Here is a 23,502-nt window from a genome sequence, read left to right on the forward strand (position 1 = left end):
ATGCACTCTACTTGGGGAAGCCTTTGAAGACTGTTTGGAAATTTCAGCTGGTTTAAAGGGCTGCAGCCAGGCTGCTAAGAGGGGCAGGTTAGAGATCATACAATGCCCCTGTTGAAACAGCTCCATTGGTTGCCACTTTGTTTCTGGGCACAATTCAAAGTGCTGGTGATGACCTTTAATGCTCTATATGGTTCAGGTCCAGGATATTTGGCAGACCGTATCGCCCTCCATGCGCTGGCTGGGACTCTGAGATCTGTAGGGGAGGCCCTTCTCTCTGTCCCGCCACCATCAGAAGCACAGTTGGGGGGACACAAGAAAGGGCCTTTTCTGTGGCTGCCCCTAAACCCTCCTTTTCAAACAAGCTTCTAAACAGAAAACCCTTAAATAACGCCCCAAGATGCTATATTGTTTTAATGTATTTTAGACATGTTCACAGAGCCATAGAGTTGAAAGAGACCCCAAAGGCATCCAGTCCAACCCTCTCTGCCACGCAGGAAATCACAATCCAAGCATTCCCAAGAGATGGCCATAAAGACCTCCGAAGGAGGAGACTCCATCGCTTTCCTGTCAGGAAGTTCCTCCTCAGGCTGAGCTGGACTCTCTGTTCCTGGGCCTTGCATTCATTGTTCTGTGTTCTAGTCTCTGGAGCAGCAGAAAACAAGCTTGCTCCCTCCTCGATCTGACATCCCTCCAAATACTTAAAACGGTTTTATCTTTTTTTATTTTATTGTAGTAGTTTAATATTATTCCAATGTATTATTTTTGTATCTTTTCAATTGTATTTAACGCTGTAAGCTGCCCTGAGTCCCGGTCCTGGGATCTAAAGGGAGGGATATAAATCAATGTAATAACTAAATAACTAAGGAGACAAACAAACGTGTTCCTGAACTGATCGGACCAGGGCTCCGCTCCGCTCTAACCAAACTCCAACTCCCAGAATTCCATAGCAAAGAGCCAGACAAAGCGTGAAAGCGCTGCCAAACCGGGTTATTCCTCCCGTCCAAAGAAAGGAAGATTCGGGGAGCTTCCCCCCTTCTCTAGCCTTCGGGGCGGGACTCACCGGTGGTTGGCGCTGCCCCAGCCTCCTCCGCGCCCCGGTCAGGGCTGGTCCTTGCCTGGCGAGATGGGTGTGAGGGGGAAGCCCCCGAAGCCCCCTGGAGGACCTTCCCAAACCCCCCGGGGGCCGACCCTGGTCCCTCTCCGATGAAGAAGAGGCCTCTCTGTAAGGGGCCACCGCCAGGCTGCAATTCGCACAGGCCCGGCCGGAACCGGAAGCCTCCCTCCCCGCTTCCGGCCCTCCCCACTTCGCGCCCAGAAGCCTCTTCGAAGCCTAGCCCTCACGCAACTCCCAGAGTCCTTTGCGCGGCGGCTACTAGCCTTGCCCATTACCCATGGGCCTTTGCGGCAGTTGCTGCTGCTGCTGCTGCTGTCCCTCCTCCTCTCCTGGGTCACGTGTTTGCCCCCTCCCTCGCAAGTCATGCGTTTAACCCATTATAGTTCGTGCCAGCCGCGAGGAAGCAGAGAGAGAGAGCCCGAGCGGCGCCGCGGTTGGAGCCTTGGGCTCTGGAGGCCCGGGTTCGAATCCCACCTCTGCCCACTCAGAGGAAGCAAAACCTTTGCCTGAAGGATCAGTATTGGAGAGCAATGGCTTCCCCCAAACTCTGCCCTTTAAGAGCTTTTGGACTTCAGTTCCCAGAAGCCTCAGCCATGATGGCCAATAGTCAGGGATTCTGGGAGCTGAAGTCCAAAATCTCTTAAAGGGCAGAGTTTGGGGAGGACCACTGCATTAGACTTTAGGAAAGCTTATGCTGCCACTTTCTTTCTTTTCGAAGGTGCTACAAGGCCTTTCTGCAAACTGGTTCTAGAGACTAACACGGCTATGTCTTTGAATTCTACCCCTGTCAAGAAACTTGCGAAGAAAAAACCCACGATGGAGGCTGCCTTTATTGTTAACTGCCCTATAATATGCCTCGTGGATGGGATCTCTCCCAAGGGCTATTTGAAAGAAAGGAGGATCCTTGCACCTCAAACCCATTGCTAACACAACGATTCCCGAACTTTGGTCCTCCAGGTATTTTGGGCTTCAGATCCCCAGAAGCCCCGGCCAGCTCAGCCAGCAGTCGGCGGTTCTGGGAAAGGAAGTCCAAAACATCTGGAGGAGGACCAAAGTTTGAGAACTACTGGCCTAATAGATTTGCTGTCCCCCTCTGAGCACTTTGGGGTTGAGTCTTGGCTGCTGCTCAAAGTGAATGGCACCAGCAAGTCAGTCACTGAAAATATACACGTCTCAAGTCAAGTCGTTCAAGTGACTTAAGTGTGATTGACTCTGAGTCAATTGATCCATCTATCAGCTGCTGGGTTTGGTTCCTGGCAGGATACCATATGTCCTCCTTTTCCAGGACTTGTTCTACATTTCAATCTTCTGTCCAGCAAGAATGTGAAAATACCCTCTATTTTGAGCCCATTGAGTAACACGATGTTTGCTGTTCCCCTTTGAGAAGTCTGTCTACTTTGCAGCTGCACAAAGAGGGACAGGATGGATCTTTCTAACTTTATTTCCTAGGAGTAGCAGCAGGCAAGACTCGCACCCAGAGCTCAGGGTTCTTAATAAATACTAAAGAAAGAAAGAAAGAAACTTTATTCTTATACCCTGCTTTTCTGCTGCAGCAATCAAGGCGGCTTACATGACTAGAATATATTGGAATAATAATACTCTCAATAAATAAACTGACATCCCCCCCTTCTTTTAAAACAGGATTAAATACAATACAGTTTAAAAATTCAACCTGTTAAAATGACAGCAATTTTCTAATAGAGGCAGTGGTTACATAAAGTAGAGAGAGTACAGAAATTAGATTGAACTATTCTGGGAAGGTCTGCCAGAAGAGATCCGTCTTGACAGCTTGGTTATTTGACGGATCTCCTCCGGCAGCAAGGCGTTCCATAGTCTGGGAGCGGCGGCAGAGAACATCCTCTGGGAGCTTACCATTAGTCTGGTTTTTGTGGGTTGCAATAAATTCCTTCCAGAGGACCTGAGGGTGCAGGGTGGATTGTATGGAAGTAGGCGATCCCTTATATAGGTTGGACCCAAGCCATGTAGGGCTTTAAAGGTAATCACAAACACCTTGTACTGCATCCAGAAACCAATAGGGAGCCAGTGAAGTGATTTCAGAATAGGTGTAATATGATCGCTTCTAGTTTTACCAGTGATCAGCCTGGCTGCCATGTTTTGTACTAACTGTAGTTTCCGGACTAAGTAGCCCTGCGTAGAGTGCATTGCAGAAATGGAGTCGTGAGGTTACTAGCGCATGCACTACAGTTTCTAGGTCCCTTGCTTCCAGGAAAGGGCTTAGCTGGCATATTAGCCAGAGCTGATAACAGGCGCTCCTAACTGTCGCATTCACCTGATTTATCATGTGAAGTGACGGGTCTAGGAGCACCCCCAGACTGCGAACACAGTCCTTAAAGGAAAGCATGACCCCGTCCAGGACTGGAGGTTGCAACCCAATACCTGGTTTGGGGATCCCTACTGTAAGTACTTCCGTTTTGTCCGGATTCAGCTGCAGGAAAAGAGATTCCACCTGAACATTAGGAGGAACTTCCTGACAGTTAGGGCTGTTCGACAATGGAATGCACTCCCTCGGAGGGTGATAGAGTCTCCTTCCTTGGAGGTCTTTAAACAGAGGCTGGATGGCCATCTGTCAGGGATGCTTTGATTTGGATTTCCTGCATGGCAGGGGGTTGGACTAGATGGCCCTAGTGGTCTCTTCCAACTCTATGATTCTATGAATCGTTTTTTCCTCATCCAGTCTATTACCGCTTCAAGACATTGATTGAGGGGAGAAATGCCATCCGTCGTCATGACTGCTGACTGAAACATGGAAAAATATATTTGGGTGTCATCAGCATACTGATAACACCCTGCCCCATGTTTACAGATTATTTCCCCCAGTGGCTTCATATAAATATTGAATAGCATCAGGGACAGGATGGCGTCCTGAGGGATGCCACAATTAAGCTCCGTTTTTGAGGAGCTACAGTCCCCGAGCAAAGTGTTTTAGAGGGGGAAAGGATAGCAAAGTGTCAGGCTATGGTCTGCTTGGGACACAATGCAAATGCTGAAAGGGTTTCTTCCTTAATTTCGGCACAACTGACAAATGAAAGGAATAGTTTAAATGTAGATTCAGTCAAGGGATCATTGCTAGTAAAGTACAGTTTCAAGCTTTTGTCTTGATAAGAGTTCTATAAGTAGATTGCAAGCCAACAAGGTATTTTAAGGAAGATAAATTCATCAGAAAAATATGATTGAGTACTTAATATAGTATATGTAATATAGCTGTAAAGTAAATAAACAATAGGAAATGAATGTATATTTATAATAGTATTTTTAGCTGTTATTTTGTATTGTCCTTCATTTTGCAGTGCCTTGTCCTCCTTTGCAGTTAGGACACTTGAAGACCCAGGTTCCAGAACCCTCCTGCCCCTGTGGATAACAAAAGCAGTGGATGTTCTAGTCCTATTAAATACAGTGCCATAGAAATGGTGCCACTTATATAAAAAGGCAAAATCAAGGTTTGCTGTTTGGAATTTGCATACATATATTTAATATTTTCAAACTGTGGATGGCTGAATCCATGGATACAGACAGCTGACTCTTGTCGGCATTGCAGCAGCCCAGTCAGTTACCTTCTGTGCATTTAACACAGGGATTGTGAAACAATCCCCCCCCCCCCCCCCCAGTTATCAATGGATGGGCTTCATGAGAACCAGGTGTACAAATGATCCCCACTTTTCATTTCCTCCCTATTACTTTGAAAATTGTATTTTAAGTGCATTTTTCTAGGGAATGGTCTATAGCTTTAATCAGATTGCTAGATCCGTGATTCACACTGCAGAATTAAAGCAGTTTGATACCACTTTAACTGTCATGCCTCTGTTCTGCAGAATCCTGGGATTGGGAGTTTGGTGAAGCACTAGAGCTCTTTGACAGACCAAGTTGAATACTTCACCAAACTACCAATCCCAGGATTCTGTAGAACAGTGTCATGGCAGTGAAAGTGGTATCAAACTGCTTTTATTCTGCAGTGTGGATACACCCTACAATTATCACATCAACAGAAAGATGTGAGACTATGTAGGACTGGCTCTAAAGTAAAAGTTGCTATATGCTTGATGTCTACACACGTTTCCTCCATATAGACCACCTGAAATCGATTTTAGACATCATTGCAGGAGTTCATAATTACACAATAAACTGCTATGACCACTTGATACAATATAGGAAAGATGCAAGGTGTTTCACAATGAATCCAAACGTGTATACCAGGAATGCAAAACTAATTTATTTCTAATATGCACATTCCATCCAAAACATTAACTCCACCTATTTTATATGAGCATCAGTTCTCCAAGCACCCAGTCCTGATGCTCGCTATGTACTGGCTAATGTGAACTGCAAATTGCTAAGAACAGCCTTAAGAGGGGCAAAGTGCCCATCTCTCCAGACAAGCCAAAGTATGGACACAGATACATATAACTGCAAAGTTCATTCTGCTTTATCTGAGAACTTGCTACTGTGAACTGTAAACTAGAAAGCGATGGGAAAAGCCTGAGATGGTGGCATGTTTACACTTACTTAGCTCTGTGAAATGAATTGGTATCCATATTCCTGGATGTGACTCTGTAGACCATAGTAAGGTTGCTGCGGGGTGGATTTTTATTCCAGAGGTCTGGTAAGGCTCCTGGGTCTTATATTAATGTGCTGCATATTGATTAAGCACCACATAGGATGGAGACATCAGAATGGGTGCTTTTGCAATGTTCTTTATTCTGGGTGCACTTCTTTATGATCACAGTGTTGGACGAAATGTCCTTTGGTCTGATCAACATGGCTCTTCCTATGTTATTACCCATCCAACCACTAATAACTTTCAGTTTGGTTAATCACTGCTTCTTAAATCATAACTGCTTACTCAGTTGTTACCATTATACACACTCAGAAAGTATGGCAGTTTTTGTGGCCAGAAATTCTGTCCCCATGGACATGAACATGTGGAAACTGACAAGAGTAACATTAAAAATCAGTACATGGAAGAATGGCTTCCTTGTTGAAAATATATCTTTTTAAAAAGTAGATAAAACAGAGGAAACACAGATAGATAGAGCTGAATTATAGGTTTGCATTGTCAGCTTCTGGGAGTTAACAATTAAGATGTAATTTTACATGGCCAAGTGCAATCCTGTCTGCCAGTAAACCATAAGATCTAATGGACTGACATCAGAAAGAGACCATAGCACCGTGAAAAAGGGGGAATTTAAAAAAAAGGTTTTATATGGCAGCCCATAAACTTGGGAGGGATTTTATTTATTTTAAAATTATTTTAATCTACGTTTTAGCCTGAAGATTGGACCTTTGGGTCATTTTACTTAATTTAATAAATAAAGATTACAGAATAAAATTATGGTAATTCCTCAGTCCTATTGATAGTTCTAACTAAGTTGGAGCCATAGAAGCAGTGATATATATTGAGTACTTTTATCATTTAGCAACTCCTCTGCTTGGGATTAGCAGTTTGATTTAGTTATAACTGTATTATACAGGGACAGAAAAGACTCCATAGGCTTTAAGCAGATCTAATCTCTCCATTTATCTTTGGGGTTTGTTATGCTTGAGGATAAGAGAAGATAGGGTTAAAGACTTTACCATCAGATCTATGAAATTCTACTTGTTTACTGTGTGGCTAGGTCTTACATGTCACCAATGGATGACTGGAGTAGTGACTTTGTTCCCCTCACTAACCAAACACTATGGATTTCCGTATTATTTCACCTCAGATACAATGCCATTCAGGAATTGATAGCAGGGTGGGGAGTATGGTTCATGAGATCTCTTTCTCAACTACTCACGCAGGTCTTTTCTTCCAATAAGTACAGTTGGCCCTCCATATCCACACATTCTTTATCCACCTATTCAACTATCAACAGCTTGAAAATATTCCCAAAATATATCAGTTCCAAAAAGCAAACCTTGATTTTTTCCTTTTTGTATAAGGGACACCAATTTACTATGCCATTGTATACAATATGACTTGTATATCCACAGATTTTGGTATCCATTGGGGGTCCTGAAACCAAATCCCAGCGGATACCAAGGGCCCACTGTACTCTAGCCTGCCATTTTAAGGACAGGTTTGCAGGAACAGTTGTGTCAGTTCTGACAGTACTAGCAATTTCATGGAATCATTTTAACTGTTTAAATGACATTGACCACCTTCTTAGGGTTTCCATACTGGATAAGACTTCTGTACCTTTAATGGTTGTATAGAAGAAGGTTTGTTGGCAGGTGTTGTCCCGCAACCTGCCGAAATTCCCTCTTCTACACAGTTGTTAGAAACCAAGAACCGTTGTCCATTTTACACCCTGGAAATCCTGTTTTCCTCCAGCAAAGCTAAAAGATCCCAAACCAGCAGCCATCACTTGAGACGAAATATCAATTGGACCAGCTGCTTAACTGATCTTCGGGACCATCTTTCTTGAAGGGGAAACAAAATCTAGCTGGCAAAAGCATTACACATCGGTGCAAAACGCACTACTGAGACTGTTTTAACTGCCCTGACTCAATGATAGGGAATTCTTGGAAGTGTTCTTTTGTGAGACATTTAGCCCTCTCTGTCAGAGAACTTTAGTGCCAAAGTAAACTACAGTTCCCAGCATTCCCTAGCACTGAGCCAGGGCAATTAAAGCAGTCTCAAACTGGATTATTGCTGCAGTGTGTTTTGAACCTTAATGGAGTATTAAAACCATCTCAGATCCAAAACACATTGCAGAAATAATCCAGTTTGAGACGGCTTTAACTGTCCTGGCTTAGTACTAAAAGATTCTGGGAGCTGTAATTTTGTGAGACATTTAGCCTTCTTTGGAGATTTTCACACAACCAAAAGTGACCGGAGTATATCAGGATGCTCTCTTCATTATTGCACAATTGAGCAAATTTTTATTAGATGACGTCACCATAATTGCGTCATTTTCCCGCTAATAACGACCACACTAGCGCCAGTTTTCATTCACTGGAAAATCCTGTGAATGAAAAGCGGTGCTAGAATTACTCTTTATTATGTGGGAAAATGACGCAATTATGGCGCCGTCGTCTGATAATCTTTGCGCAATTGTGTGATAGTGACAAGTGAAGGGATAATGACGCAATTGCAGGATAATGATTATTTATCTGATATTTGATTTGATGTTTTTAATTGTAGCCTGCTTATTTTATCTAATTCTATCTTGTATTATTACCTATTGTTTTATATGTATTTTGTAAAATGTACGCCAGGTGTGGCAGGTTTCATTTTTATCAATTTTATTATTTGTATGTACAGTGCTGTATAAATAAACTATAATAATAATAATAATGCCAACGTCTGGTGACATCGGCTGATAATCTTTGCGCAACTGCACAATAGTGACGGCAGCATCTCACTATGCTCGTCACTTTTGGCGGTGTGAAAATGTCCTTAGCCAGAGAGCTCTGGTGCCATAATAAAAACTATAATTCCCAGGATTCCCTAGCACTGAACGAACGCAGTTAAATTCTGCCGTATGTTTTGGATGACCTCAGAAGTTAGTGTCAATAATTGGCTTATTTATTGATTTCCAGAGGTTGGCATCCCTGTGGCTCCAGGAGAAACAAAGGCAAGAGATGTGGATCGTGTGGGCTTTGGCTTAATCCGGCCGCAGCCTTCGCAGCAGCCAAGGCCTTGAGGCCCTTCTTAACAAAGATTCTGCTTGTAACAAGCCAACTGTGCGCTCAAGGTGGTCTCCATGGCAACAAAGATAACTTGGAGGCCTGGGCGCACAAGAGAAGCCCTGGAGGTAGTTCAAGGCAAAAAGCCTGGCTCCATCCCTCCCTCTCTTAGCCTGTCTGCTGCTGAGGGAAAGGAAGGAAGGAAGGAAGCTCCTTTGGTAGAAAAAAGAGAGCCGCAGTAATGCCAGGGTGGACAACATGGCTTCTGTGAAACAGGCCTCCATGTTGTGTCACGAGAGCCAGGCTTCCTTGTCGAGGGGAATGCATTATTTTCCTTTCTTTTGCCAAGTGGCAGAAAGGGCTTCAAGGGGTCTGCACATGCTTGAGAAATGTGTCCTCTACATGTTTGCGTGTGTGCTAATAACAAAAAAACAGAGTAATGCTAAAGAAGAACACTAAATCAATCATTGTGCCAGCATACAACCTGAAGAACATCCCTAAAGAAAACGTAAAAGATAGATTTGCACTATTAAGCCTAATTGACCAGCAGCCAGAATTCTGGACTGAAAGCAGACATTGGTCCAAAACACACTGTAGAAATAATCCAGTTTAAGACCGCTTTAACTGCCATAATGCAGTGTTAGGGAATCCTGGGATTTGTACTTTATCGTGGCACCAGAGCTCTCTGGCAGAGAAGGCTAAATCTCTCACAAAACTACAATTCCCAGGATTCCCTAGTATTGTGCCAGGGCAGTTAAAGCAATCTCAAACTGGATTATTTCTGCAGTGTGTTTTGGACCTAAACTATCTGCCAATCCCAGTGGTACAGCACTCCACAGGATCACACAGGATTTTTCCCGTGCAGAAACGGGATTTAAAATGGAAATCCCGCAAAAGTGGGATCATTTTCACACGACATGACGCATTAATACGTACAGAAAGTGAAAAAATCATGGAAAAGCAAGATCATTTACACACGACGTAGTGGGCATTGAGCATTAAAGCAAAAATAAACCGCACAGAAAGTGGACAAAATTGGCTGCTTTTTACTTTCCAGATTCTCCTCATAAGTGTGAAAATGATCCCGCTTTTGCAGGATTTTTCCTGGATTTAAATCCCGTTTTTGCACGGGATTTAGGCACTTAGCCTTTTGTGTGATAAACTCCTACTGCGAGAAAGCGGGCGTGGTTTTTTATAGGAGTCATTTCCACACAGTTCCTCTACACTGCTATCCTACAGACAGATGAGAAATGGCCTTGATAACAGCAATTGGTAGGAACAGCTGACATAAGCAGAACTGAAAACCTTGGCCTCCCATTTCAGGCATGATTTAAGCCCTCATGACTAACAGTGCAAGGAGAAGACTTGGTGTGTGTATATACGTATTGGTGCCTTACAGCCCATTTTAATTTGCCAGGCTACTGAACACTGGCACTTCCTCACACTCATTCATGCAAACATTCATGCATATATTTGTTCAGTCACATCAACAAAGGGCACAACTGTGCCAAAGCTTTTTTGGATTTGGTGTCTTAGGCTTTTGATACAAGAAGTGGCGTAAATTTGGATAGACCAGGCTCCAGGAGCAATTTTAGAGTGGCAAGAAACCGGCTACAACAAGGAAAGAGGTTTCAAGAGTGATCGCATAGCTCTTTTCCTCAGGCAGACTGAATGGTTCATAAAACCACACATAGTTTGGAATAAATGTGTGTGAGGTTTTCCACCTACATTTATCTGATGCCATGATCTGCTCTTGCAATCAGGGACACAGAACAATTGCAACCAACCTTCTTTTCTTGCAATGCTGTGAAGACATCCATATATATTCCTCCACTGCTATCAGCTTGGGCCTATTTTAAATAGACTACTGCACTTCTACCTAAATCCATGTGGCAGCTGCTCTAGGTCCAAAGCCATCTGTGAACAGTGGCCCACCATATACACCAGACTGCCACACTATTTGTTCTAAACTGCTACAAGGCATCAGCTAGAATGTTCTGTGATGCCATGGGAAAAAACACTTGGTAGTGGTACATCCATAGAGAAAGTCACAATGCATGAATTGCAACACCGAACAGCCAGGTTTGATTTCAAGCTGCTACTACTTGCTCATTGTTCGCGTTAAAGAACTGTGGTTCAGAAAAGAACCTCAAGAAATTAGCCTTTTAAACACACATTCATGGCAGAAATGAAGCAGCTACGATTGGGAAGAAGCAAAGGAGCACTAACCAAGAGTACAAGAATTTGACCTTGAATATAGGTCACTGAATGTTTGCTGTGCAACTGTGCATCAGGGCTGAGTTGAGCACACATCAAATGCAAGAGCAGAAAGGGAAACAGAAAACCCCATTTGACAAAACAGATGCAGATCATATTAATTGTTTATCAAATAGGTGTAAACTGATTGTGCAAACCTGACTCACAGTGTATTTTATTTTTTCTCCTCAGTTTTGCAGAAACTGCTCTTATTGTACTCTACAACTATTTCTTGTATCAAAAGTCTAAAATGCACATTTTAACAAAGGCAATGAAGAATCCAGCAACACTTTCTCCTTGCCTTGCATGTCATCAAAGCCCAGCTTCTATGTCTCCCTCCATCTCAGACACATACTGGATCTCTTAATGTGCCCTTTTATTGTGAAGAATGCTTTCCCTATGGTCAGAGAAGCAGCGTTCACAACATGAGCTAGGATTCTGTAAACTGGCACTGGCAAGACTTGTTCCTTCTTCTTTTCCCTCCCAATACATCATGATTGGTCCAAGAAACAGAGGAACAACATTCATGCATCAGCAGTGGCTGATGAAAACATGCACTTTCCCCACAGCTTTGGGCTCTTAATCTTAAGAGAATGCCAGGGCCCCATCAAAATAACTTTCCCTGCTTTTTTTTTTAATGATTTGCTTTACAATTAGAGTGTAGATTAGAAGCCAAATTATCTGTTGGCAGGAAATTATGAGGAGAAATGCACAATTATTTCCTCAAATGACTGTTACAAATTTAAAGAATTCCTTGGCTAATGGAGTACACACTTACTACAAAATTAACTAACATGACACCCATCCTCCACTGCAAAGAACCCTGGGAAATAATGTTCTGTGAAAAAGTGAGATGTTTCTGTGCAGCCAAATGTCTGTCCAAAGGTCCTCAAGAGAAGCCTAAACAGCTAATATTTGTCATGCAGCTATAATGTTGGCACAACTACCTTGTTCATCTTTTGTCACAATCTTGTCTTGCAGCAGATTTGGTACCCTGGTCACAGGATGGCCTAACACATTAGCCCTTAGCACATTTATTTATAAGTCATTCTGTCTGATCTGTATGGAACTTAGTTTTAAGTCTGTGCACTTAGAACTGAGGTGCCACCTCACCTTTGCTCCTACTGCTGAGAGGCCTGTGAACAGTCAAGAAGGGAAAGCCAGATTTACGTTCTCCTTCAACTTGCATTCCCTTCACTTTTTCACAAGACATGCATTAAGAATCACAACAATGGTACATTATCCATTTATACACCATGTTGTAGTGGTTTCAGTGTTGGATTAGAACTCTGAGAGGCTAGGGTTTGCAGCACCCCAAACAAATCCACTGGGTAACTTTGGGCAAGTCACATTATCTCAGCCTAAGGAGAAAGAAATGGCAAACCTTATCTGAATAAATCTTGCTACAATATGTTCGCCATAAGTGATATTTGACTTAAAGGCACATGACAACAATCCCCACTTACCCATGCTTTCCCACTCCCTTGTCCTCTAAAACCATTGAACTAAAATATTGCAAGGAGTGAAGGAATAATATTTCCTGATTTTTGATCACCTTTCCTTAATGTGGTTGTGGGGGGAGGGGAAAAAACCCAAAAGACAACAATACCCCAAGACTATTTTTCTTTTGCATATATTATTTCATTGAAATGTATGCAAACTTAAAGTGCCCCATTCCATGGAGGCTGATCTTAAATGGCAAACTTTAAAAAAAAAACACAACTTGGAAGGGGACAAATTATCTTGCAGAAGATTACCAAATATCAACATTTTGTTTGGTACGATTATGGGAGGAACATAACTCTCCCAGCACTTATTCTTCTGGAAAATCACAAGATACTTAATAAAATTCCCTGTTCCGTTTTGTCCACCCTGTACAGGAGTTAATACAGGAGGCTCTTCCTCCAACCGAGCAACAGCTCTGATATCATGATATATTTGTTCACAGGAATGGACAGACACGATTGCCCTGTCCACCAACAGCATTTTCCAGTCTTTGGCAATGCTAAAGCATTGATATTTCAAGACATATACTGTTTTAGAACAGTCTTGGAAGTTAGAATTGCATTCTTACTTTCATGTCCATACTTGGGGGATAAAGTCTCCATGCTATTGCAAAGGTTTAAGTCCTTTTAGACAAATTGCATGGCAAACTTCCAGGTCCCAGTTCACTTTCATCCCTGGTGCCCCTGGGCTTTGTGTATTTATGGGGGTTGTATCCCAGGTTTGTCTTTGTCCTTAATGAGTTCCACCTCAGATAAGGGTGAGATGGTTATAGGACTGCTTCCTGTCCCACTTTCTATAGCTCCCCCCCACTGGTTTCCATCTTCAACACAGTCCTCTGATGCTTCATTGGTCCAGCCACTCCCAAGGTCCTCTGTCCCCCAGTCACCACCTCCAGACATCATTTCTGATTCCCAGTCCCCTGCGGTAGTCCAGCTGCCGCCTCCTTCCTCGACTGAGCGTTGGTAGTAGGTCTCACGGGCGTGCTTCCGCTTGGCGTGACGGCGGAGGGTGTTGCGTTCTGTGAAACGCAACCGGCAGATCTGGCACTGGTAGGGCTTCTCCCCTGTGTGGACTCGCTGGTGGCGCAAGAGCTCACCCGATTCCCGGAAGCCTTTGCGGCAGACCGGGCAGCTGAAGGGCCGTTCACCAGTGTGGATGTGCTTGTGCCGCTGCAGGTGTGAGGAGCGCTTGAAAGCCTTGCCGCACTCACGGCACACATACGGCTTGCTCTCTGAGTGGGTGATGCTATGGCGCTCCAAGTCTGACTGGTATAGGAACGTCCGTAGGCAAATGGGACAGAAGTATAGCTGCCGCGGTGGTGGGGCTGATGCCAGAAGCTCTGGCTCTGAGGATTGCATCTGCCCAGCAAGCTCTGCCTCCTGTTTGGAAACTGTGTGGGGCACCCCTTCAGCATCAATCAATACTAGGGACCCCTCGTCACTGGCATCTCCTTCTCCCTGCTGACCACGTTGCTTGGAGTTAGGGGTGGAGGCCTGCGCATTGGATCTTCCTCCTCTGTTTCTGGTCAGTGCTGAATGCAACTTTGGGCCCCACAGGGCAATGCTGTAGATCTCTGGGTGTGAAGGCCTGTCTTCTATAGCCATATGGTTTGGGGGGATATCATTGGTCAGTGGCTGATGCATATACTGAGACCAAGGAACTGGGGGGCCGGTTTCTATCACCTGGTCCTCAAACCCGATGCTGCCATGGTTGTCCACTCTTGACCAATCACTCCCGCCTGGCACCAGCACCCGGGCCTTTGCCTGAAGCTCCGCTGGATGCCCATCACCCCTGTCGACATGCCACCTGTGAGATGGCTCCATTGGGCACCAGGAACAAGAGTGCGTTCAGCTACAGGGACATCGCTGTGGAGACGGGAGAACAGTGACAAGCTCAGAGCAATCCACTAGGAAGTATTCCCACCCCAGAAACTCATCCTGTCACCTTGAGCATATAACCACTATGATATTTGGCTGTAAAGCCATGTGAATACATGGCAAGTATTCATTATGGGAGAGTTGCTTATTTGAATTACAGTAGCAAAAAGCATAGAGGCATCTTAGAGACTGAGGATGGGACATTTACTTGGAAGCAAGTCCTGCTGAAGGCACTGGGGCTGACTTTCAAGTAAATATGTGCAGGCCTTGGCTGTATATAGTAAAATCATAAAATTCAATTCTCCCGCATTTTCTGTTTAATATTTACTTCAAAGCAAGTTCAGACCTAAAACAGAAGTGTGTGTGTGTGTGTGCAGAAAACCACAGTGATGTTTGAATCTCTCCCTGTGTGTACACTTAGTTTTAAAATATACACTGAACTGTAGGTGTGCTTATGCCCTCATGAAAATGGAACTGTGCTCAGTTACTCTTGTGCAATTTTGTCTTAGCAATTCATGTATATATCTTCCAATGTGGATGCAGATACACATGTGCCCATCTTTTTGCAACAAAATTGAGAGCAGAAACATCCATATATAAATAGCACACTGTGCGTGCAACATGTACATAATATTTGCACATGGGAGCATATTAACAAATATGTGATGTGGTCTACATCCACAAGAGAGTTTGCATCTACCTATGACCTAGATGAAGTATTCTACCAACTCAACATCAGGTATGTTCAATATTTTTCTCTAACTTTCAATTAATTTTTCACTGAAGTTAAGATCCTGAATAGTCTTAGCAATTGTCAGTAAGGAGACTGAATTGATATTTATTCCAGATTAAGTGAGAGGAAGTACAGGCTGGATTGTGCATCGCGAGTGCAACACTGATTCAAGGGGGGGGGGGGGGAGATAAAACAATTGTGTGTGTGTTACCCTAACATACATCTTTTACACTAAAAACAATTCTGGAATATTTATCACACCTTTGGAATTAGAGCTGCATCATTTATAAATGTCAAGGAAAAAAGACTTGGGCATTTCAATATGTATCTTCAACATAATTCTCAAAAACTCTTATTTCCCAGGGTTCCTTGGGGATTACCATCTATCCCAAAGTACATAGGATCTCACAAACAAAAATCCATTTGCTTATTATCAGTTTAAAAGTAGCTCGTGGCATTCCTTAGAAAAGCTGTGGGCAACATTGGGCCCTTCTGAAGTTCTGGATTTAAGTGTGCAGATGTTTTTGCCAATGGTAAAGGGTTATGGGAATCATAGTTTAAACATCTGCAGAGCTAAAGATTTCATACTGCCAGCTTAGAAATAATTTGCATCTCCTTAGAAACAAACATAGTAGGTACATCTAGGTACCAGAGTGAAGGGTTAGAATGTAGGGCTTAAAATGAGAATAGGTTCTCCTCTGGAACCCATTTTCAAATAGCCCTAGAAAATGCCAAGCTCAGTATTATCATGTTTTTACTGGTATCTCTTGATAAAGAATGGTCTCCCATCCTCTACAAGTATTTTCTCCAAACTCTGTTATTCCAGTCCTACCACAATATGCTGAGATACAGAACAGAACCAACCACAACTGCAACTGAATTATGCATACATTTGAAATATGGTGACGGTCTATTGAATTTATAGTTGAACCCTGAACATTTTCAAAAGTCACGGTTGGAAGTTGGCTGTGAGAGATCCTTATAAACAACCACAAAATTGCCCTTAACCTTAACCTTCCATCAGTTTAATTTAAAGCAATCGTATTCTGCACCAGAGCTGCCAAATCCAGCTCTTTTTGCACTTTTCTAAACAAACAAAAACTATTAAGTACAACAGCATCCACTACTGGAAATGATTGGTGGCTGTGTCTAGAAATGAAAGGCGAGAGACACATTAAAATATCCCAAGCAATTGGAATTGGGGAAAGAGACTAACTCTGGCACCATCAAATTCATTTTCAATTCCACAATCTAACAGTGCTGCATGTTTCCAAGAGTTGGGGGGGAAAGGGGGAATGGAGGCAAATGCACCCAGGGCTTGCAGCCCAGCTGAAATCCATGTGACCAGCTCCCTGTCACATCTCTGGGCTGGATCTGAGGGGAGACCTGGGCAGTGCTGGGCCAAGGCAACCCCCCAGGATGAAGTGACAGCTTCTAGAAATATCTGGAGGCTTCTCCAGAGGCTTGGGTTGGGGACCCATTTTCCTTCGGTGACAGCAGAAGAGGGGCACCTCTGGGCATGTGCTGAGTGCCCTCCCTTTCTCTCAAGCCATGGAGGGCCCTGGCTATCTCCAAATGGGACAAACAGCTTTGCTTTTGCAAAAGCAAAAAGGTTTTCTAGGCAACCTGGATTCTTCTCAGGCAGTTATGCTAGCCTTCTTCAGCTGCCTCCCTTGGAAGGAGGCTAGATCAAGCCAGGCAGTTTGGAAGGCACCCAGGCAAATTGGTCACTATAGGTCACTATATATAATTGGTCACTATATATATAAATTGACCAATTTGCCTGGGCGCCTTCCAAACTGCCTGGCATGATCTAGCCTCCTTTCAAGGCAGGCAGCTGAAGAAGGAAGGCTTTGAGCATCCAAAGCAGTGCCATTCCCCCTTCTCCTTCCTTCTCTCCCATTGGAGCAGCCTCCCCAGCCTAGCTAGGGATCAGCATCCCAGACTGGACCCCATTCCTGCCCCAGGCTGCCCTGGAAGCGGTGGAGGGAGGGGAGGCGAGCAAGGGAGGCAGGCTACCCACCCAAGGCAGAAGGCAGACAGAGAGAGAGAGAGAGAGAGGCAGCAGCTGGCATTACCTGTTTTGCATCGTGATCTGCTGCAGCCCAGGGTTTCAATGGGGTCCGGCGGAGGCTGGCTGGGGAGAGGAATGGGAAGGAGCCTGTTCCGAGGATGGGGAACCCTTGCTCGCCCGCCGCCGCCGCAGAACAAAAGAGCTCGCCTGGTCTGAGCTGGGCAGCTGGAGGGAGGCGCTCGGACCCAGCAGATGGACCTCCCGACCGGCAGGAGCGCCTCCGGGGTCCTAGCGCCGGTCCTTCCAGGCAGAGAGGCCATCCACACTGCAGGAAGCATCCGCGTTGACACCGCTTTAAACTGTCACGCAGCGGCGGCGTCTATAGGGATGGTGTCACCTGGAGTGGTAACTCAGGGTGTCACACAAACAGACCCCATTGACCTCCCATGCCACAGAATCCTTAGTGTGTTTATGTATACACACACATACACACACACACACACTTAGTATGTGTGTATATATACTGTATATACTTAGTGTGTGTATGTATGTATATGTGTGTGTGTGTATATATATATATATATATATATACACACACACAGTGGACCCTTGTTATCCGCTGGGGTTTGGTTCCAAGATCCCCCGTGGATAACAAAATCCATGGATGCTCAAGTCCCATTAAACATAATGACAGAACAAAATAGTGTCCCTTATAAAAAATGGAAAATCAAGGTTTGATATTTGAAATTCATACTTTTTTTGAATCCATGTATAAGAAGGGTTGACTATATATACACACACACACACACACACACATACACTTGTGGCTTTGATATTTGCGGATTTGATTATTCATGGATTTTGTTAATATGTTCTCTCTAGGAATATCTAGGTCCTCCAGTGCAACTCTATGGTCAGCTTTAACTAAAAGTTGCACTGAAAGACCTAGAGAATCCTAGAGAGAATACTCTACTAGCCATTTGTAGCTTCTCCAGTGCAGTTCTATGGTCAGTGTCTGTCGGATGTTGTTCGCTGGAGGACCTAGCAATTTCTAGAGACGTGTCCTCTCAGTAAAAACATGATGTTTTTATTATTTGTGGCTTTTCCATATTCACAGGGGTCTAGATATTCCTAGAGAGAACATATTAATAAAATCTGTGAATAATCAAAGCCACAAAAGCCAAAGCCGCAAATGTGGAGGGCCGAGTGTATACTGTATATGCACTAATGTTACTCATAAATCGTAATTCCCACATGTACCGCTGAATGTCATACTACTAGTTGTGACATAAGCACCTAGCAAAATTTAAAAAGATATCTTCAAATTACAATATCATATGTACAACCTTAATGTAATTACATATACATAGTGCACATTTGGTTAAAAGGTATTTTTTTTAATTGATGGTGCTGGAGTTAGTCTCTTTCTCTAATTCCAATTGCTTGGGATATTTTAATGTGTCTCTTGCCTTTCATTTCTAGACACAGCCATCAAACATTTCCAGTAGTGGATGCTGTTGTACTTAATAGTTTTTGTTTGTTTAGAAAAGTACAAAAAGAGCTGGATTTGGCAGCTCTGGTGCAGAATACTATTGCTTTAAATTGAACAGATTGAAGGTTAAGGGTAATTTCCATCATATGCACACAACCTAAATGTATTCACATATACATAGTGAACAGTGAGTTTAAATTTGATTTTTTTAAAAAATAATTTTTTTGGTAAAATTAAAATTTTGAATTTTGAAATTTTAATTTTAAAAAATCCTGGGGCCTCTCCTTTCTGCTCCCACTGAGCTTCACCTGCACCACTCCCACCATCTCTTAAAACATTTAAAAGGAAGCAGGTGAATGCCACAGGCCATTTCTGCCAAAAGGTATCTGTTTGAAGAACAGTGATGTAACCCCCCCCCCCCTTAGGATGTCACCTGGTATGGTCCGCACCCTCCATATCCCCTTATTGACACCATTGGTGTCACCTGGAGTGTTTACTCATGGTGTCACACACACCTCCCCCCATTGACCTCCTTCCATGCCACAGAATCCTTCGTAATGTGTGTGTGGGTGGGTGTGTATACACACACACACACACTCTCTCTCTCTCTCTCTCTCATTCCTCCATATTTGCGGCTTTGATATTTGTGGATTATTCATGGATTGGATTAATAGGTTCTCTCTAGGAATATTTAGGTCCTCCAGTGGAACTCTATGGTCAACTTTAACTAAAGGTGGCACTGAAAGGCCTAGAGATTCCTAGAGAGGTGTCCTCTCAGCTAAAAACATGGTGGGTTTGTTATTGGCGATTTTCCCATATTCACAGGGGTCTTGTGCCCCTAACTCTAGCAAATATGGAGGAACAAGTGTGTGTGTGTGTGTGTGTGTGTGTGTGTATGTGTGTGTTACTCATAAATCGTAATTCTCATCTATCACTGAAGGTGAAAGTTTGGTAAAGTGTCATGTTTTTAAATAATTTTTTCCTTTTTTAAAATTAAAAATAATTTTTAAAATTAATTTGGAAATTTGAAACTTTATCTTAAAAACACAAAAAAACACTGGTGCCTCTCCTTTTTCCTCCCCCTGAGCCTCACTCAACTGACACCATCGTTTCAGCATTTTAAAGTGATACAGGCAAATGCCTCAGCTCCTTTCTGCCAAAAGGCAGATGTTTGAGGGGCAGTAATGTCACTTGGTGTAGTCCGCACACCCACCCCCCAAGTGATACCACTGCTGCCATGGCCCAATGCTATGGCCTTCTAGGAATGGTAGTTTTGTGGGACATTAAGCCTTCTCTGTCAGAGAAGTCTGGTTCCACAACAAACTACAATTCCCAAAATTCTATAACACTGAGTCATGACAGTTAAAACGATGCCAACCTGGATTATTTCTGCAGTGCAGATGTAGCCTTAAAAAAATAAAATACTATTGAAGAATTAAAAATTAATTAAAGCATTTCAGTTTAAAACAATGCCACACCCTTGAGCCCATTACATAACAACTTTCTCAATTACCTGAAGCAAAGGAAAACAATGCCAAAGAAACAACAAAATTATGGCAAGCATAACTGTTTTGGCTCACACTGAAGGTTGGATGGAAGATGGAGGTCAGTGCTTCCAGGACAAATTGCTCTCTTGCTTTTCACCAGGGGATGGTTCCCTTTTTAATAAGAGTTACAATACATAATTTACATCAACGCATGGATAAGTCAATCTAGGTTTTTGGGGTCAATTTTATGACTAAAATTTCTAGACTTATACATGAGTATATACAGTAAAAGCCTGTTTCTCTGTTTGTGGTGTACCTTCAAGTCATTTCTGATTTACGGCAACACTATTATGAAGTTTTCTTGGTGAGATTTGTTCACAGAAGCTTTGCCATTGCCATCCTCTGAAGCTGAGAGGGTGTGACTTGCCCAAGGTCACCCAGTGGGTTTCATGGCCAAGCTGGGAACTGAACCCTGGCTTTCAGAGCTATAGTCCAACACTCAAACCATTACACCATGCTGGATCTCAACAAACTACAGTTCCCAGAATTCCATAACGCTGAGCCTTGGTAGTTAAAGCGGTGTCAGACTAGGTTATTTCTGTAGTGTGAATGCAGTCAGAGAGTCCATCTACACTGTAGAAATAATCCGGGTTGACACCGCTTTAACGGCCCTGGCTCAACGTTATGACATTCTGGGAGTTGTTGTGGCACCAGAGAAGAGCCGGCATAGTCCAAGCCACTGTATTCCCCATGATCATGTACAGATGTGAGGCCTGGACAGTCAAGAAAACTGATAGAAAGAAAATCAACTTGTTTGGAGATGTAGTGCTGGAGAAGAGTGAAATACCATGAATGACCAAAAAGACAAACAAATAGGTCCTAGAATAGATCAAGACTGAACTCTCCTTGGAAGCCAAGATGATCAAATTGAGGCTGTTGTACTTTGGCCATACAGTATCGTGAAAAGGCATGGCTCACTAGAAAAGACAATGATGCTGGAAAGCCTGAAGAAAGCCAGATGGCCTGAACCTGCAGGACCTGAGCAGACCATTAGAGGACAGAGGATCTTGGAGATTTTTCATTCACAGGGTTGCCATGAGCTGAAGTCAACTCGAGAGCAGTTAAGAACAAGAATCACACTCTCTTGGCCTCAGAGGATAGCAATGGCAAATTCCCTCTGAAGAAACTTGCCAAGAAAACCATTTGGCTGTATGTCAACAATGACTTGGAACACACAGGAACCACCATCAGTAGTTACCGTCCTTTTTCTGAATAACATGGGCCCTATACAGACAGGCCAAAATAAAGCTGCTTCAGGTCACTTTGGAGGTATGCTGTTTATGTCAGCATACCTCCAAAAGTCATGATCCAGTCCTAAGGACTGGAGCGCAGCTTTGACGCAGCTTCCGGACTCTTAGGATGCATGCATAATTTAAACAGCATACCTCCAAAGTGACCAAAAGCAGCTTTATTTTGGCAGTCTGTATGGGGCCATGCCATGATCATTCACCAATCTGATCAAGTGTGAGCTCTAGTCCATGAAATCTTTGCTGTTTATTGTTGTGTGCCTATGTAGTAAGATGGAGAGTGAGAAAGGGAGAGCTGATGAGGCTAAGGCTGCCCAGGTGGCAGAGAAGGGAGAGCAAGGCTAATGAAGAGGGGGAGCCAGGAGGGGGCGGAGAAGAGGCCCTAAGGGGTTTAAAAGAGGAAGGGCTGAGGCGCTTGGGGAGGAGGGCAGGATGCGAAAGAACTAAGCGCGAAGCCGCAGTCAGGGAAGGGAGAGGTCAAGTGCAAAGCACACCTAGGCAAGACCGAACACCGGTCTTCTGGCGGCGAGTTTCACAGGCCCACCGAAGAGGGCCACATGAGGAGGTACAACCCCGTGACTCCAGGGAGGAAGGTGACTGTGGGTTATTGGGCCCAGAAGACTGGAGCCCAAGAGCTTTGATTGAGTTGGAGGATGAATGGTGGGACCCAAATGGGACCAGAAGGGAATTAGGGTCAGAAACAGTCAAAGGCGAGAAGGCTGAGTACGAAAGCCTTGAGAAGAGCTCAGGGCTTCGGAACGCGTAAGAGGAAGTATACACCTGAATAGCGCCCCAGAAGAGGCTACAGAACTAAAACCTTGGGAGAGGCTCTTTTATGTTAGAGTTGGCTGAAGAAAGCTTGTATTTTGTTGAAGGGGGTGTTATATTAAAAGTTGCAAAACATGTGAAGTGTGGACAATAAGTTTGTTATACACGTGTAGCTCGGGAGGAGAAAGGAGGAGGAGGGACTATGCAGCCTGTTCCAACAGCCCCGCCCACAGCCTGCAAGCCATTTTTTTACTTATGGTGACCCTAAGGGGAATTTATAATAGGGTTTTCTTGACTAGTTTCTTTAAAGAAGGTTCAGAGGGTGTGACTTGCCCAAAGTCACCGAGCCCATGGAGGCTTATGCCCCAATAAATTTTATGGACTTTAAGATACGTACCACAAGACTCTTTATTGTCATTCACAGATTTTCTTCTCATTGCTGGCCGCTGAGATATGACAGTCATACACTGTAAGACTAAATGAATGGGCTCTTGAGCAAACCAAGCCTGAGCTCTCCCTAGAAGTCCAAATTACTAAACTGATGATATAAACAGGGATCCTGTACTACCTTTGACACACTGTAGAAGTAATGCAATTTGATAATGCACTTTAACTGCCATGACTCCAGCCTACAGAAAGCTGGGATTTGTAGTTTTGCATGACCAGTAACACCTGCTGAAATTCATTTTTCTACACAACCATTAATGGTGCAGGAGCCCCCTCCAGTTTTTATTCTGTTAACTTCTCCTGAGCCTTTGTAGGTTTTAAGATGCTAGAGACAGGTCCTTCCCTCTGTCCTGCCAAAATTAAACACTTTTGCCAGGAACTCTAATAGGAAAGATAGGCCTCAGATAATGTATCCACTCTAGCACTTCATCTGAGTTTCATGAAATAGGAAAGCTAATTGGATAACATCAATGTACTGAGAACAATTTACCACATATCATTGGTTGAGCTGTATAATTCAAGTGATGCCATCAAGGCTTTGAAAAAAAAACCTGTCTTTATGTGTCTTTAGTTGACTGAATGATAGTGACCTATCATAAGGTTTTCTTGGCAAGAGGAGGCTGAGACTATGCGAGTTGCCCAAGGTCACCTAGTGGCTTTACATGGTTGAGTGGGGATTCGAATCCTGGGCCATTATCAGATGAGTCTGGAACTGGGGCTCTTCTGCACTGGGCGGTTCGAATTCACGTTATTTCGCACAATACCATCATACCAGCATTCGAATGGCCCAATCCGAACTCACGTGAATGCGCGAGCTGCCGAACTGAATGCGCACTGGCCAACACGCTCCAAAAAGAGGAGCCAGTACGCATTCA

General features: G+C 43.7%; 2 protein-coding genes across 2 annotated transcripts in view; both read right to left on the minus strand.

Annotated features, from left to right (window-relative positions):
- Positions 1-1,285, minus strand: part of ZNF865 (zinc finger protein 865) — an 18,341-nt gene extending 17,056 nt beyond the window's left edge. Inside the window, exon 1 of the mRNA XM_042475110.1 lies at positions 1,061-1,285. The gene's annotated coding sequence lies outside the window, so the exon portion shown is untranslated. The remainder of the gene's footprint in view (positions 1-1,060) is intronic.
- An 11,328-nt stretch (positions 1,286-12,613) lies between these two features.
- Positions 12,614-17,345, minus strand: LOC121932467 (zinc finger protein 524-like). The gene is made up of 2 exons (XM_042471095.1): positions 17,191-17,345; positions 12,614-14,367 (listed from the first exon to the last, which is right to left on the minus strand). Exon 2 carries the CDS (start codon positions 14,323-14,325, stop codon positions 13,201-13,203), a length of 1,125 nt encoding a protein of 374 aa, XP_042327029.1. The 5' UTR covers positions 14,326-14,367; positions 17,191-17,345; the 3' UTR covers positions 12,614-13,200.
- Positions 17,346-23,502: the final 6,157 nt, after the last annotated feature.

This window comes from Sceloporus undulatus, chromosome 6, assembly GCF_019175285.1.
Source record: "Sceloporus undulatus isolate JIND9_A2432 ecotype Alabama chromosome 6, SceUnd_v1.1, whole genome shotgun sequence".
Taxonomy (NCBI): Eukaryota; Metazoa; Chordata; class Lepidosauria; order Squamata; family Phrynosomatidae; genus Sceloporus; species Sceloporus undulatus.

What these genes read in the sequence shown, in the direction of transcription:
- LOC121932467 (XM_042471095.1), bottom strand. Translation starts at nt 14,325, where the DNA reads ATGGAGCCATCTCACAGGTGGCATGTCGACAGGGGTGATGGGCATCCA.